This window comes from Anabrus simplex, chromosome 6, assembly GCF_040414725.1.
Source record: "Anabrus simplex isolate iqAnaSimp1 chromosome 6, ASM4041472v1, whole genome shotgun sequence".
Lineage (NCBI taxonomy): Eukaryota > Metazoa > Arthropoda > Insecta > Orthoptera > Tettigoniidae > Anabrus > Anabrus simplex.
In genome coordinates, this window is record NC_090270.1 from 253,411,347 (window position 1) to 253,427,082 (window position 15,736).

The 15,736-nt window shown below is 37.9% G+C and overlaps 1 protein-coding gene across 1 annotated transcript in view; it reads right to left on the reverse strand.

Moving 5' to 3' along the window:
• Window positions 1-15,736, reverse strand: part of Pgant35A (polypeptide N-acetylgalactosaminyltransferase 35A) — a 121,328-nt gene that overhangs the window by 55,633 nt on the left and 49,959 nt on the right. The window contains exons 8-9 of the mRNA XM_067149276.2: window positions 7,353-7,505; window positions 2,264-2,506 (exon numbers count right to left, since the gene is read on the reverse strand). Coding sequence (XP_067005377.2) covers window positions 2,264-2,506; window positions 7,353-7,505 — 396 coding nt within the window. The remainder of the gene's footprint in view (window positions 1-2,263; window positions 2,507-7,352; window positions 7,506-15,736) is intronic.

Here is a 15,736-nt window from a genome sequence, read left to right on the forward strand (position 1 = left end):
GAATCTTAGTCAGTTTCCTGTGATAACTTCTGTCAGTTCAGCAACTTTGATTAGGCTAGCCAAACTTCGAAAAATCTAATAACGCCAAGCCAAACGACAATTGACCACAAGTAGTTTTTAATTCTCTCATCTAATAAAATAAAGCACATTAGATACATTCATTTCTTAATCTTTCATTGTAATTTGGTCTCCGGTATACTGTTCGTAGTCCGTTTCTGGAAATCTCGTACCGCGCAAATTAGGCCTACATCGACTTTTAAAGGTTATGTTGAACTCGAAAACATGGTTTCGAATGTAAGTATCGATTCTTAAAAGTTCTCGAATGCATTATATTCAATTCTGCGCGTCACAAATCCAATCAAATTGGAAAGATAAAAGAAATGTAAAAACTTCAGTAATTACGGTGATTTGTGACCTTGAGGTCATCTGGAAAGCGCGCTCGCTGCACGTCAGTACGAGTTTGAAATGATACCAACCATTTAAAATGTAACGTGCGCAAATAAAACGACTGCAGTTTTTGGTATTTTAACACGAAAACGTAACATTCCCAGTCTTACATCGGGACCTAAACAGCAATAGGCAATCCCAAGACCTCCCATGGCTTTTTTTTTTTTTTTTTAAATGTAGGGTGCAACATCTGTTTTGGTCTCGCTAACATATCATGTACGATAATATCAAAAGGTACTGAATTTGTGTTAAGAAGGAGCAGTTTCGATTCCTGCCTGAAAGCCCAGTTAATCTGCAGTGCCCTGCGCAAAGTGCCGAAAACCTCTTCGGCAGTATGATCGAAAAAATGTAAAAATATAAACATCTAACCCTGGACATAATATGGACGTTTTATAAGTGCGAACATATGACGAAACTCGTTCCGTCTTCATGCAGAGCTGTCGAAATGCGCAGTGTCTCCTTGCAATTGTTGTGGGCACCCTCTGCTTTATGATTTTCCGAGATTCTCTAAACAATACCACCCGAATGCGATGCTAAGATGGTCTCTTATGCAAGTTCACCTTCTAGTACCGGTACAGTACTTGCTTTAATTATCGCAGTGACGGGGAGTTAACGCCAAGATCCATAAATATGCCATAGCCGTCCTTTCGTGAGATACAGTTTATTAAAAAACGATTGATCGAGGATTTAGCATTGATGGGACAGGAATTTCTGGACGGTTGATCCGGGAAAGCGTTTCTTCAAGGAACGGATAATGCGGGACTTTTACAACGTGACTTAATTATGATGCTCGCGGGACCACGTAATTTGAACGCATATTCCGGGAAAACGTATTTTCCGGGAACGGATAATCGAGGTTCCACTGTAATGAGACGAAATGAATGACGTGATATGAGTAACTAAAACTGACTATATATACTTTATATGTAGTCCTAAAGGTAGTTTTCACCATTTATTGTCTTTTTATATTTAGAAATACTGCCTTCCAACAAAAATAGCCAGTATAACCCAAATACATTCATGTGTGTTGAGTATTCAGCCCGAAGGCTGGTTTGATCCTTCACAGCTCCACCAGCTGTCACTGAAGAGGCATACTACGGAAATGAGGAGTGAGGTAAATTCCCGTTGCTTTCCTCACTGAGCGAGAAGTTGCCATTACATTTCAGTCTGCCAAGCCCACTGAAATGCATGTACCAACCGACCCTATGAACGATGGCATTACTAGCATCGCTCATACCTCAGTCACTTTCATATTGTCAAAGCCAAGGATAAGACTGTAACAGCTCAATGAAAGTAACGAATTTATTCTAGCCCATACTAGAAGATATGGCACACTGTATACGCTACATCTCACCAGCAAGGGCATAGTTTGTTAAGGAATAGTGTAGAATGTTTACATGTATAATTTATAGCTCTTAATAGCCTAGAAGCCATGTGTTCACTGCACAAAATTTGAGGTTATCTCACACTGGAGTTGGGTTATCACCTGGACATTCCTTTCAGTGTCATATTTTGTTATATAGAACCCATTATTTTGTTATGCAGCATTTGCAGTACAATCCACTAGCATTCATTTGATTTTAAAAATATAAGATTATATTAGCATGATTTGAATTTTGAGACATTAATATGAGGTTTGTTTCTTAGTTTAACTTACCCCAGAATAATTTAATAAGTGAAGCAGCTGCTTTTTCTCTTTTTTAATATTCAGACTAATTGGTGGACTTTTAATGCAGTCCCTACATCATACAAGGACTTCAAGTAACTTTAAAACAATTTTAAGCATTGTATTGTATGTGTAGGAAGCACAAGTTACCTGGTACTGGGCGATATAGTTGCGTGTGCGGGAGTGCCACGGCTCGTACTTAGGTTGACCCACAGCCTTCCACTTCTGATGCAGCCTCTCCTCGTTGTCTGTTGGGAGAGTCAGTTCAGGATAGACATTGTCAAGGTACCACTTGAAACTCTTGCATCCCAGCTCTTCTCTGAGGCGAACTCGCTTGCTAATGTCCCCATATGGAGTATCTCGCACACTGGGACGTATCTTGAAGAAGTAGTCCTGAGAGGAAGTAATGGCAATGTCCTCTTTAAAGTACATAGCTTATACAGACCAGATTATCAACAATGAATTGGATATTAACCAATTCAAATTCAGACGGTAGCAGCTGAGGCCTTACCAGTTCCAGCGTAGAGGCGCGTGGCTGTGAGCTTGCATCCGGGAGATAGTAGGTTCGAATCCCACTATCGGCAGTCCTGAAGATGGTTTTCCGTGGTTTCCCATTTTCACACCAGGCAAATGCTGGGGCTGTACCTTAATTAAGGCCACAGCCACTTCCTTCCAACTCCTAGGCCTTTCCTATCCCATCGTCGCCATAAGACCAATCTGTGTCGGTGCGACGTAAAGCCCCTAGCAAAAAAAAAAAAACAGTTCCAGCATTTGCCAGGTGTGAAAATGGGAAAACATGGAAAACCATGTTCTGGACTGCCAATGGTGGAATTCAAACTCACCATCTCCCGAATGCAAGCTCACAGCCATGCGAACCTAACCTCATGGCCAACTTGCTCAGTGATAAATCTATTGACACAAGGCTGACATACTGAACACCTGCACATACGGTTTGAGCTGGGCTAGAATCAGCTAACTGACAGAGTATGAAAACGTAGAGATTTCCTTGCACCTTTGCGTTCTCAGATTTGTCCTTGTCTCTTCATTCAATGCCTCCCTCTTCCCACACTGACTTATTGTAAGTAATGGTAAGGAAAAACAAAGAGACATATCGAACTATAAATAGAAAGATACATAGATATAACCGAGGTTATGCTATTGCATTTTTGGATATGGCATTCCACTTTGGAAACTTTGTGTTTCCTGGGAACTTTTTCCCCCCATTGTCCTTCTATTATCTTCTCTGTGACTTGCTGTCACAATTTTATTTTATTTTACCTCACCTCTGAGTGCTGAGCTCCTTGTTCTCTCATATTTCATTTGTGAATCTCTTCATCTCTGCGTGTGAAGCGGTCGCTGTGAGAGTGAGATTGTCTGCCATTCTGTGTACTGGCGTGATGGGAGGAAGCCAGTGGTGTGAAACAGAGTCGCGTGCCAGCTTTGGATGGGACGATGGAGGCTGGTTGAGAACCCTGTTTGAGGGTGTTATCCTAAAATCTTGAGTTTTCTTCTGGATTTGTGTGAATAGCTTTTTAAATAATCTTCTTATAATCTACGCCTGTGGTGGGTATCTCATAAACATGTGTTAACATATTACTACGTCGATGTTCTGAACAGTAAGTTGACTTCATATTTTTCTAACTTGGATTTTTCATCATGGACATCGAATTATATTCTTGGGCAGACATCCGCTTCTCGTGTTCTTTCGTGTGTCTTGAGTAGCTTCTAAAAATTACGCCCTGTTTCGAACATTTAAATTGTACTTTTCACAGGGCTTCTCCAGCCGGCCCCGTGGTGTAGGGGTAGCGTGCCTGCTTCTCGCCCGGAGGCCGCGGGTTCGATTCCCGGCCAGGTCAGGGATTTTTCTCTCGACTTGAGGGCTGGTTCGAGGTCCACCTAGCCTACGTGACTAGAATTGAGGAGTTATCTAAGAGTGAGATGGCGGCCCCGGACTTGAAAGCCCAGAATAACGACCGAGAGGATGCGTCGTGCTGACCACACAGCCCCTCGTAATCTGCAGGCCTTCGGGCTGAGTAGCGGTTGCTGGGCAGGCCAAAGCCCTTTCAAGGGTGTTAAGTGCCATGGGGTTATAGGGATTCTCCTTGTGTTTTGAATTTAAGCCTTTTGAAAGGTTATACATTTTTATTTTGTTGGGTTAAACCGTTTCACAGTTTATGAAGTTGAGTTGCTTACATCTTTTTATTATTATTATCACCAGCAAGCACCTTCGACCTATTATGTAATGCCTAATTGACAGCAAAATTATGTCAGAGGCGGTTTAACTAACATGTGAGTTTCTGCAAGTGTTTTAAAATTTTGGTCAGATCCCATTTTTAATATTAGTTTTCTGTTCCCCTTTTCTTTTCTTTTAATTCAACTTAATTCTTTCAGTTATGGGATCTACTAGATTCTCTTTTGTTTATCTCATGTAAGCTTCTTATTGTTATATATGGTTTCGGGATGGGTCATTCCATGTTTTGTTTGGGTGTTGCCATAGTGATGGTGTTGATGACTTAATTGAACTAGTTGGCATGGCTGATTTTTCTGTAATGATTTTGATCTTGGTGGAGTATTTACGTTGACTCTTCCCTTCTAGTTGTGTTTGAACATTTTCCTTCACCTCTTTTATGCTAATATTTTTCCTTTTTTTGTGCGTTTTATGTCTCCGATGAAAATCTTGTGGATGTTTATAACAATATGGCTTGCTGAAGCTCCAAGGAAAGAGTCGAGACTAACAAAGTGTAACTAAAAGAACAGATTTTATCATTTGTGTGTGTAATTCTGTCTGAATAATAAAAACCAAGAAGCTGATCGACATACTAATTATGTTATTGAAAGCTGCTGTAGTTGTAATGGTTTTAGCGTTCCTATCTTTTCCTTTTTGCGTCAGCCGACCGCGTTATAAATAATTTTGATATTCTTAAGCTGTGAATTTAATTCTTATTTTACTGATTTTCTCCATATCTTATATGAGGACGACACTTGAATTTTTGCGATTTCAATTTAATTATTCATAAATTAAACTTGTTTGCTTTTCCCCTAAAAGGTGTTTTCCTCTTGTTAACCCTGAAACAATTGTACCGTACACGGACGTGTACGGATCCACGTTTGGTGATACCTTGCCTTTCTTTGGGTAAGTTTTTTCTGTTTCCATTTAAATGACAGGTCAGTGTGGGGAGGAGCAGACTACAGAAAGAAGAGACACATGAACAAATATGTGACCCACTGTGTGGAAAGGGACCCAAGTTGGCAATGGAAATTTTACAGCAGAGCTGAACAAAAATATTTGGGGTGTAAGAACTGCATGTCTGTTTTGGCTTCTTGTGCTACCTATGGGGCTTTTCAACAAAATAAGTTATACAGCAGTTTGAGTCGTCGCCACTCGGTCACGAGAACTTTGCACCAGTGGTAAGAAAACTAGTTAAAGCTGTTTTTGCGCACTTTTCTCAAAATACAGTTTTCTTAATAGCAATAGTCAATAATTAATATCTTCTGAAATAGTGCACCTAGAAGCATGAACTCTCTTTTAAAATGCCCAGCATCTTATGCCAATTTTAGAATATCAAAAATTTCAAAAATAAAAAAATCTGACAAGTCCCTCCCTTTCCATGCAACGGGATGCGTATGAAAAATTTAAAGCACAAGAACAATCTTTACATCTTAGCACACTGCCAGTTAGAGGGTTTGATCCCAGCTCAGTCTCATATCAAATAGCAAATAGCAAATCTACTGACATAAAGTAACTTCAAATAATGAGAAAAATATTTCCTTTTTAAAAATAATAAAATATATCAATTTTTAATATGCATATGTAAGTTTTGTAATTAAATATTGTATTGATAAGGTGGACACATTTAAAAAGGAATGATTTCCTCCCTATTTCAAGTCAGGTAACAATCAATCTGGACCATGAACTTATAACTTGCAACATAAAGTAACTCTGGCAGGACAAAATTCTGACATCTCAGCATCTCCAAAAACTGCACAAGCAATAACATTATCATCGTACACTTTCGTCTTCAGATAAAGGGGCTCTCAGTTCTTCCTCATGCATTTCTTTTCAGCTCTTAGTAAGTTCATTTCTGCTTCCCAGTTTTAAGACTTATTGAGGGACAATCTTGACAGATTTTCAAGGGGACTAGGGGACCGGAGCGAGAAATCTTGCATGTTCATAAAGTATGTGGTGTAGCAGCTCCCTGGTGAACTACTGGTGAATTAAGGAACATACAAATCAGTACAATATTAGACAGTCTTACTTACCACTTAATGTAATCTTTGATTTTTCAACATTTATGGTATCCACTTGAACGGAAGCAAATGCATGTGCATTATTATACTGACGAATGTTCTGGAAGTAATTTTTGGTTTTACTATCATTCTTTTTTTAACTGATATTTACAGCATATTATAATGACATAAAACAGGAGTCCCAGCGGCCAAAATGTGAAGTGGACAGCAATGATGGCGCGTATTTTCCTACAGCAACAGTATTTGCAAATCGCACAATTTGTACAATTTGTTAACTCTTTTTCAAAGAAAATATTGCAATTCGTCACTGCTAATGTCCATTCTCTTTCTTCTGAATGCTCATTTGTCATGATCGTTACTGGTGAGCGACGCAAAAGGGATCTATACTACAGAAATAATATATATGATGTATTGGTCAGCGGTACTGTTACTGGCTTCTCACTGTATTCTGTAATTGATAACTTCATAATTGTAGTTCATTTACATTTTGATTTTGATATTTTTCTCGAGAATCAATATGGAGAAAAACAAGACGACTGTGATGAGAAGATGGAGGATAGAAGCAAAAGACCAATAAAAATCAGGCAGAAAAATAGTGAATTTATGGAGAATTTCAAGGAAGAAAAAAGTGATTGTAGAAATAAGAATAAGATTACAAATCAGCAGACTTGGTTAAGCAGCAACAGACCTGGCTGATCTAAAATTAAAGCATCATTTATGCACCTGAGACTTTTATCAACTAATTCCACGAACATTTACTAAAATATGTGAATGTTGAATAAATGTGGTATAACTTTGATAATAAATGAAAATTTCCTTCCAAGAACTGAACAACCATGTCACTGCTTGTTACTAAATCCTGTAGGTTTATGAGAAAAGCTGGATTCATTATTTTAAGGACCACATCCACAGCACGGGATTAACACAGACTGAATAAATCCTACAGTATGATCTCATTTCTTAGAAGCATATTCACAATATAGTCCGTTACCTTGTACTCGTCAAGCCATACGTGCGCAACTCTGAGAGAGTTGCGAGTCATGGTGTCTTCACCTGTGGGAGATCCATAAGGACGCCTCCGCCGGAACACGTGACCCACTCGAGAACATGGAATTAACTCTAATGTGCCTCCACACATCCAAATCTGGAGCATAAGAAAAATCATCATATCTTGTAAATTAACCTGCTGTTCATACCCTGAATTTGGACTTTCTCAAAAATTTGTTTTATGTTGCATGGACACAGACAGGTCTTATGGCGACAACTGGACAAGAAAGGGCTAGGACAGGGAAGGAAGTGACTGTAGCCTTAATTAAGGTACAGCACCAGCATTTGCCTGGTGTGAAAATGGGAAGCAATGAAAATCCATTTTCAAGGTTGCCGACATTGTGGTTCAAATCCACTATTTCCCGAATGCATGTTAAAGCTACATGACCCAAAACATGTAGGCAATTTATTCAGTGAATTTGGAACAGACCTGAATATATTTGTACAGTCACTAAAAAATAGAAGAGCAGCACAGAGTTTTGTATAAATTCCTCCATGTACACTTATCTCAGAAACTGAACCTACAGATATGTTTGTTGCATGTATTCACAGGGTTAATATCTACATGGATGTGAATTATATTTTGATCACAATTAACAGTGGTTAGTGATAAGGGTTAAGTAGTCAGGTTGTAGGTTGTGAACCATGGGCAACAGCCAAGTGACCTAGTCAGTGGTCCCGAGAGTCGCGATACCAGTTGTTATGGAATAGGAGAGAATATCTCGGACATATTCTGAATCATGGTACTCCTCGTGAAGAAGTTGTTAGGACTGTACAATCTATCGGAGGTCCCTAAACCATTAGAGGAGAGATTCTCACTGGAACTATGTGTAAGTAGGGTAGCAATTTGCTTCACAGGAATTTATCAAGCTCAGAATCTTTTAAGCAAGCCTCAGACCTATGAGAGTAATGCAGTCCCACTTCCATTTGACAGGCGAGGGACACCTTGGAAACTAATTGGCGAATGAAATGGAATATGATGGGGAGCGATCAATATCAATGGGGCTTATGGAAGAAGGTAGAAAGGAGATAATACACGGGCAAGGGGATATAACGAAGAAGTGAGAGGAAATTATTTGTTCTTAATAGGTAAGGAGTGGAAAAGTGTGCATTTTACAATAGCTACGAATTTTAATATGAATTTTGACTGAAAATGCAAATAATACAAAATTAGCAAATACTTGTGATTTTTAGACAATTCATTATACGAGGGCTGTTTTTTTTCAAGTTCCAATAGGCCATAAATAATAGACGTATTGAAATAACAAGATGATTTTATTACCAAAAGATTTGTATTATTATTATTATTTTTTATAACCTTCTTTGCAGAGGGTACAGGAAAGCTGGCCTCTCATTATGACAAATGCCTCAACCTTCATGGCGACTATATAGAAAAATAAGTAAGAATGTACAAATCTTTTGGTAATAAAATCATCTTGTTATCTCAATGCGCCTGCGCCTATTATTTATTGCCTATCGGAACTTGAAAAAAAGAAAAAAAAAACAGCCCTCGTAAATCCATTAATTTTTAGCAAAAACCATGTTTATCAAGAGAAAAACCTTTAAACTCGATTTTCAACCATTATTATCAATTTATATTAATTGAATTGATCAATTAATAATGTTTATACAATGGTCATAAGACGTTTTATTTATTACCAATAAAGGATATCTGCAAGATGCGAAATGTGTCATTTTCTTCCTGAATTTCTAGTTTCATACAACTTTTCTATTGATTATTACTGAAAAGTTATATTGGCGCGAAACAAGACTCAAGATGCGTTTCCACTTCCTATCATTCCTGTTTGAACTTTGGCGTGCACAAGGTGAAGGGAATAAATCTGCGTTAATTGTTGAGGTTATGGGTCGCGCGGCTATAGATGCCCATGAGAGGGCTCTGCAATATTCGATTGAAAGTACACATGCCACAGATTCATTGACAGCGCTTTTCAAATTTTGTAATTTCAGAGTTGAGTGGGTAAAGAAGGACAGTACTGTAAAACGTGAACAGTGGAAAAAAAAAGTAACAAAGCGACGAGAAAATTCTATCGCTGTCGCTGGTCCATCTCAATCTCAAACAAAGCAGACCTCTATTACAGAGCGATTGGACAGCTGCAAATGCCAGAAAAACTTCCAAAGAACACATCTCAAAACGAACAGTTGAAGTGTTTACAAAAGCACATATCCCATTGGCAAAGCTCGAAAACCAAGAGGTATGAGCATGGATTATTGAGTTTTTGAATGAAGAGCTGGCATATGTGAAAACTCTATTGAGAAATATTTACCAGGTAACTAAAATGTACCTAACTGAACCAATGCCGAACTTACTACAACGCTTTCTACAACAGTAGAACAGTGATTTTACTTGTGGATTTGAGCCATTTGGTAAATTGTGGTCCCTAACAAACAATGTTGACGGTAGGCATGTTTTATATCATTAAGAAACCTCATTTTCAGAAAATGTATACCAATTTTCAACAAAATACAAATTTTGCTAAAAATAGATGCTAATTTTTTCAGTCCCTATTATTGGTGTTGGAAGGGCAAAGTGTAGGGTACAATTGTTAATAAGGAACACCACAGCATGCAATATAGTTTCTGTTAGGCACATAAATGAGCAAATGTTGGGGGTAGATTTAACAGTAAGAGGTATTAGGACAAGAATTGTCTCAGTCTATTCACCATGTGAGGGTGCAGATGAGGATGAAGTTGACAAGTTTTATGAAGCACTGAGTGACTTTATGGTCACGGTGAACAACCAAGGATAGGATAGTACTAATGGGTGATTTCAATTAGAAGTTTGAGACAGAACTGAAGGATATGAGAAGGTGATGGGTAAATGTGGTGAAGATATGGAAGCTAATAGGAATGGGAAGCATTTACTGAACTTCTGAGCTAGTATTGGATTAGCAGTTAATACATTCCTCAAGCATAAGGCTATTTACTGTTACACATTGGATGGAAGAGGCATCAGGTCCATAATAGACAATATCAAAACCAACTTTAAATTCAGGAAATTGGTTAGGAATGTATGGGTATTCCAGTGTTTTTTCGATGATACAGACCTATCTGATCTATAGTGAACTAAGTATCTCTAGGCCTAGGACAGAGAAAGTGAAATCTATTTGCATACGAATAAGTGTAGAGAATCTACAGGAAGAGGAAATTAGAAGTACATGGATATGATTAGTGAGAAGTTCCAAACAATAGACAGTATGCAGGTTCAGGATACTATATAAAAAGAGAATGGGGGCATACAGAGATGCTGTTTCTACCTTTTCAATACAATATATAAAGTAAATGATATTACAGAAGTCTTGGGACTAGTTTCAGCCAATTTATTCTTATAACTTAGTCATAACAACAGACTGTGCTACAAGTATGATATGAAAATTGTTACTGAATTTCCGAGATTAAAGTGATGTCAGTAGGGTAGAAACCTAATAGAACTGATTGTCATGTTGGAAATATAAAATTGGAAAAGGTAGATCATTTAATTGCATATTCTCTCGGAATAGTAGTACAACAAGCAAGTCTGAATACAGTAAGCTCACAGTTGTGATGAACAGTATTCTGTAAGAAAGAAGTCAGCTCCTGGACAAAACTATCTTTAAACCAGTCTGTTTACAGACCAACTTGGCTGTATGGGAGTGAAAGGTGGGTGGATTCAGGATATCTTATTCATAAGTTAGAAGTAGCAGACATGAGAGCAGCGAGAATGATCACTGGTACAAACAGGGGGAACAATGGCAGGAGGGTACTTGGAATGAAGAGATTAAGGTTAAGTTAGGAATGAACTCTATGGATGAAGCAGTACGGATAAACCAGCTCAGTGGGGGGGTCATGTAAGGTAAATGGAGGAGGACAGGTTACCTAAGACAATAATGGACTCGGTCATGGAGAGCAAGAGAAGTAGAGGGAGACCAATTTGACAATGGTTAGACTCAGTTTCTAATGATTTAAATAGAAGAGGTATGAAACTAAATGAGGCCACAGAGCTAGTTACGAACAGAGGATTGTTGAGGTGTTTAGTAAATTCACAGAGGCACAACAGTCTACAATGAAGAAGTATGTACGTATTGTACCCTGATGAGATAGGCCCTAGTTTCATGATTTGATTTTGATATGAGAAATACAGATATTAAATGAATACAGTGGCGGTTTTGTGTGGACGGGAAAATTTTCGACATAAGCCAGCCGTGATCGCGACTGTCCGGCGCCACAATAAGCTTGTCATTAGGGGGAAAAGGTTTCCTGGTCAGAAGATAAGAGGATTAAATCTAGAGCTCACAACAACAGAATAATGACTACCAGGAAGTAGAAGAGTATATATTTCGGACCAAGGCCGAGCAGATGCATCACCAATACCGAGAATGTGACGTGGCAGTTTTTCCACGCCCGAGGCGTTTGGTGTGGTTACGTTTCAAGGGAGAGATTTCAAACTAACCGAAACGGTGTTGACCAATGAGAAAATATATCACAGGCCCGCAGATAAACCAACATAAGAAAAACTCAGAGTGAACTCCAGTTAGCTTCTCCGATAACAATAATTAAATTATTCCAACCACACAATTGAATAGAGGGGATTTTTGTGATATCGTTCCCATGCTGAATAATGGTAATCGTAAGAACTTAAAGTAATGAATTCGTGGAAATGACCCACGCTATCTCGCCATTGGTCGAGATGAGCACGCCATCAGGGACGCCGAGTTAGCGCGCGAAAGGTGGAGGACAGAAATTAAGTGATATTTCCATGATCACCGAACGATAGGAGTTCAGAATACGACACATGAATGTGTATCGCCAGTGTATTAAGTGGGATAAAGCAGGAGATCCAAATCCGCCTGCTTATGCCGATTTAGGATAACCAACCCCCCTCTCCAGGAAATGACCGCGGATGACCCCGGCGGGAAACGATATCGTCCATAAAAGTCCAGTAGTGGGGCCTCACATCACTCAGTTCTTACCAGTCACCAGTCGTTATCGGTCACCAGTCGTGTCAGTCGTAATGAAGTAGTTGAGACTCTGACACGTTGACTCTGTAAGTCAGTACCTCGGGACGTATTCGAAGTCAATTAGAGCTGAAAGTACGTGAATTATTAGGAGAATGAATACGAACAGTGAAATTATCCATAGTACCGAGTGTGTATAATCAGTACAATTGTATGTTGAATTTAATGAATGTCATGTGTTTAAATAATAAATAACTAACGGAACGCCGATAGTACCTTTGGAAGGCAGTGTGCGGAGCCTGAAGTAAACACCTCAAGATAGACGGTGAATAACTATCCGAGCAGGGAATTATAGGAGCTAGGCGATGATCAAGACGGCTTGAAAATAAACCAGGAAGTGCCGATTGAAGACGCGATACGCGCCGGTTCAAATGAACGACATTTCGTCGTAATATGTCACGACGTGTGTTTCGGGCGTATATGAAGAGTATATTGTGCGAGTGTCAGGGGTCTAGGAGCACCTATAAGTGTTTTTTTTTTGTTATTAATATTTTTGTGTAAAATAGTGTAATAAGGTATTAATCATGGGTAGTCACCCAGAAGTGTTTTATTATGTTAAATTTGTACTGTGCGACATGATGGACGGGTAAATCACCATGGGGCCGTAAGGCCTATATCTCCTCCGCTACGAGACAATGGAATTCTACATAGGAATGAGTACACAATTTTGATATTTAGGGGATGTTATCGCGACTAAACGGGGTTCAGTGTAAATTAATTATGGTTACTTAACATGGTCCGCTTCCCGAGTCCATGATTTTATTTTTTTGTTAGACGGACGAACTAATTTATATTAACGTAATAATGGGTTAGATTAATTAATTTGAGTATTTGTTTGTTGTATATAATGTAAATATGGGATATATTTCTTTCAATTAATGCATGCTGTTTGTAATACTTTGATTTAAGTTCATTTCAAGTGTTAAATTCTTTTTTTTTTTTTGTGCTAACCCATTTATTTGAATTTCATTCACTGCGGTGATCATTTGTATTTTAATTAGGAATAATTTCTATTAGACAGCCAGATTATGAAAGAGCCAGAGTATGGAAGATTTGTGTTGCGTACGGAAGGTCATTAAAATACTAATAATAATCATGTTGTGAGTCGACAAAGGAAAGTAAAATAATAATAATAATAATAATAATAATAATAATATTTGGGCGTGTGCAAGTTAAAGTATAATAATAATAATGAAAGTGCTTCGCGAGTTAGCCAGTGCAAATATAATAATCAAAGTGGAGATGACATGTAGCGTTAAAGACTTTCATTCGCGTAGTCAGTTTGAGTTTACGTAAATTTTTGATTTTACGTTTTTGGGACTTTATTTTAACCATTAAATTTTGTTTAAAAGCAATAAAGGCACGTGAATTAGAATGGTCACGATATGTTAAAAGCCCAGAATGATTTGAGCCCATATTTAGAGTTGGAAGTCATGAGGGACGAATATCCGGCGTGAAATAAATTGAGCCGTATTGTTTGTAATGATGAAATAGATGAATCTCAAGGCCTAAGATGATATAAATGCATATGCCGGTGTTATTAGTGGTAGAATCCACGCACCGAGGATTATTTTATGAATTAAATGTTTGAAGAGTTCCGATGAAAGGAAATGGACTTCAAATTTGAAGGAATAGTTTAGCAATCGCCGGCATTGGAGGTATTTGCCCAGCCGCGATGTGCCATAGGTTGTGAGATGTGTCTTGGGAGGACAGGTGTCCCCATATAAAATTAACGGCAGTACGAAGTTGAAGGTACGGTCCCGAATACCGTGTTGTCCCGACCAATATAAAGCAGATCTTAGTGGTTCATAACGGGATTTAACATATGTGACTAAATTCTAAAGAGTGGAAATTAAAATATCATCTTATCATTTTAATAATAATAATAAAAATAATCATACTCCAAGTGAATCTTGTCTTAAATCAAGTGCTTAGTGCCAAGATAAATCGGAATCGTAAAAGGGGTTATGCGTTAAACATATTAAGAGTGAACTACCGTGTAACAGGCGAAATTTAAGTTTTTTTTTAAAATAATAATAATAATAATAATAATAATAATAAAAACTAAGCTACTTTTGTTTTTTTTGAAGAAATAAATTTTTTTAATATTTTGGACATAATAATGATGTTGGGAGATGAAATGAAAGATTTGAGATTTTTAACTAATAATAAATAAAATATTTGAAGAAGGAGAAGAAGAATAACCAATGAAGGTACTTTTTTTTTAATTTTATTTTTTTGATGAAATTAATAAGAGCGAGAAGTTGGAGTATTATAGCAAGGATGATTACGGGTTACGATAATCACGATTTCCACTATTAATAATAATAATAATAATAATATTAATAATAATAATAATAATAATAAAAATATTTATGAGGAAGCTGATCATTATATTGTGCGGATAATTTAGGAGGAAGAACTAACCTTCGTTTGAAACGTCGGCAAGGGTTGGCATATAATCATCCCGGATGACAAATGATAATAATCAAATACCGGATTATAATTGAAATTAATGATAATAATAAAATTAATTGATGGTAGTCAAAGTATATGCTAATGATCAGATAAAGAATGGTAATGATATTATCTAATAATAATAGGAGGATATGCTAGGGACAGTCATCCTGTGTCGAACTGCTCTGAACCAGATGTTGGGTTTTCACGGGGAGATAGCGGTAGATACGTAAATAACCCACGGACGGCACATGTTTGCGGGGTCAGAGCAGAGTAATGAACCTTTCCGTACGTCTTGTCGTATTGACAAGGTAAATATTAAAGTAGCTTTTGAGTTAATGAACTCTACCTGGTGTGTTTGTGAATCTGGAAATAATAGGCTAGAGTTTGTCCGTATTATAAATTCCCGTTTTTTCGAGGCGATAACATTTTCTACGGTGGGTGTCCGGCTCACCAGAATGTACATACCGGAAGTGTCTCATGTCCAAACGGAACGAGGAGACGACAGTAAAAAGTTACTGTCGTGCCTTCGTCTCCGAAAGAAGATCTCCAGCGGTGAAACGTCCAATCATACGGATGTGAATTCGATCCCCAGTAACCAATTGGGACGAATTCACCAGATGTTTTACACTACCAGAGTAGTGAGGTAAAATCCAAGTATTATGTCATTTATTTTTCAGGATGAAAGTGTCCCAATGTAAATTTGTCATCATGTGTAGTATGCAAAATAAGTGAATAAATTGCTCCTTATTGCAATTTCAATAGGAAACAGCTTCCATATCTTTTCATTGTAGTTAGTCCGGTATGCCCATGGAATTTAAGTTGTCACTTCCCAGTCCTATTGTGGAGTCAGAATTTT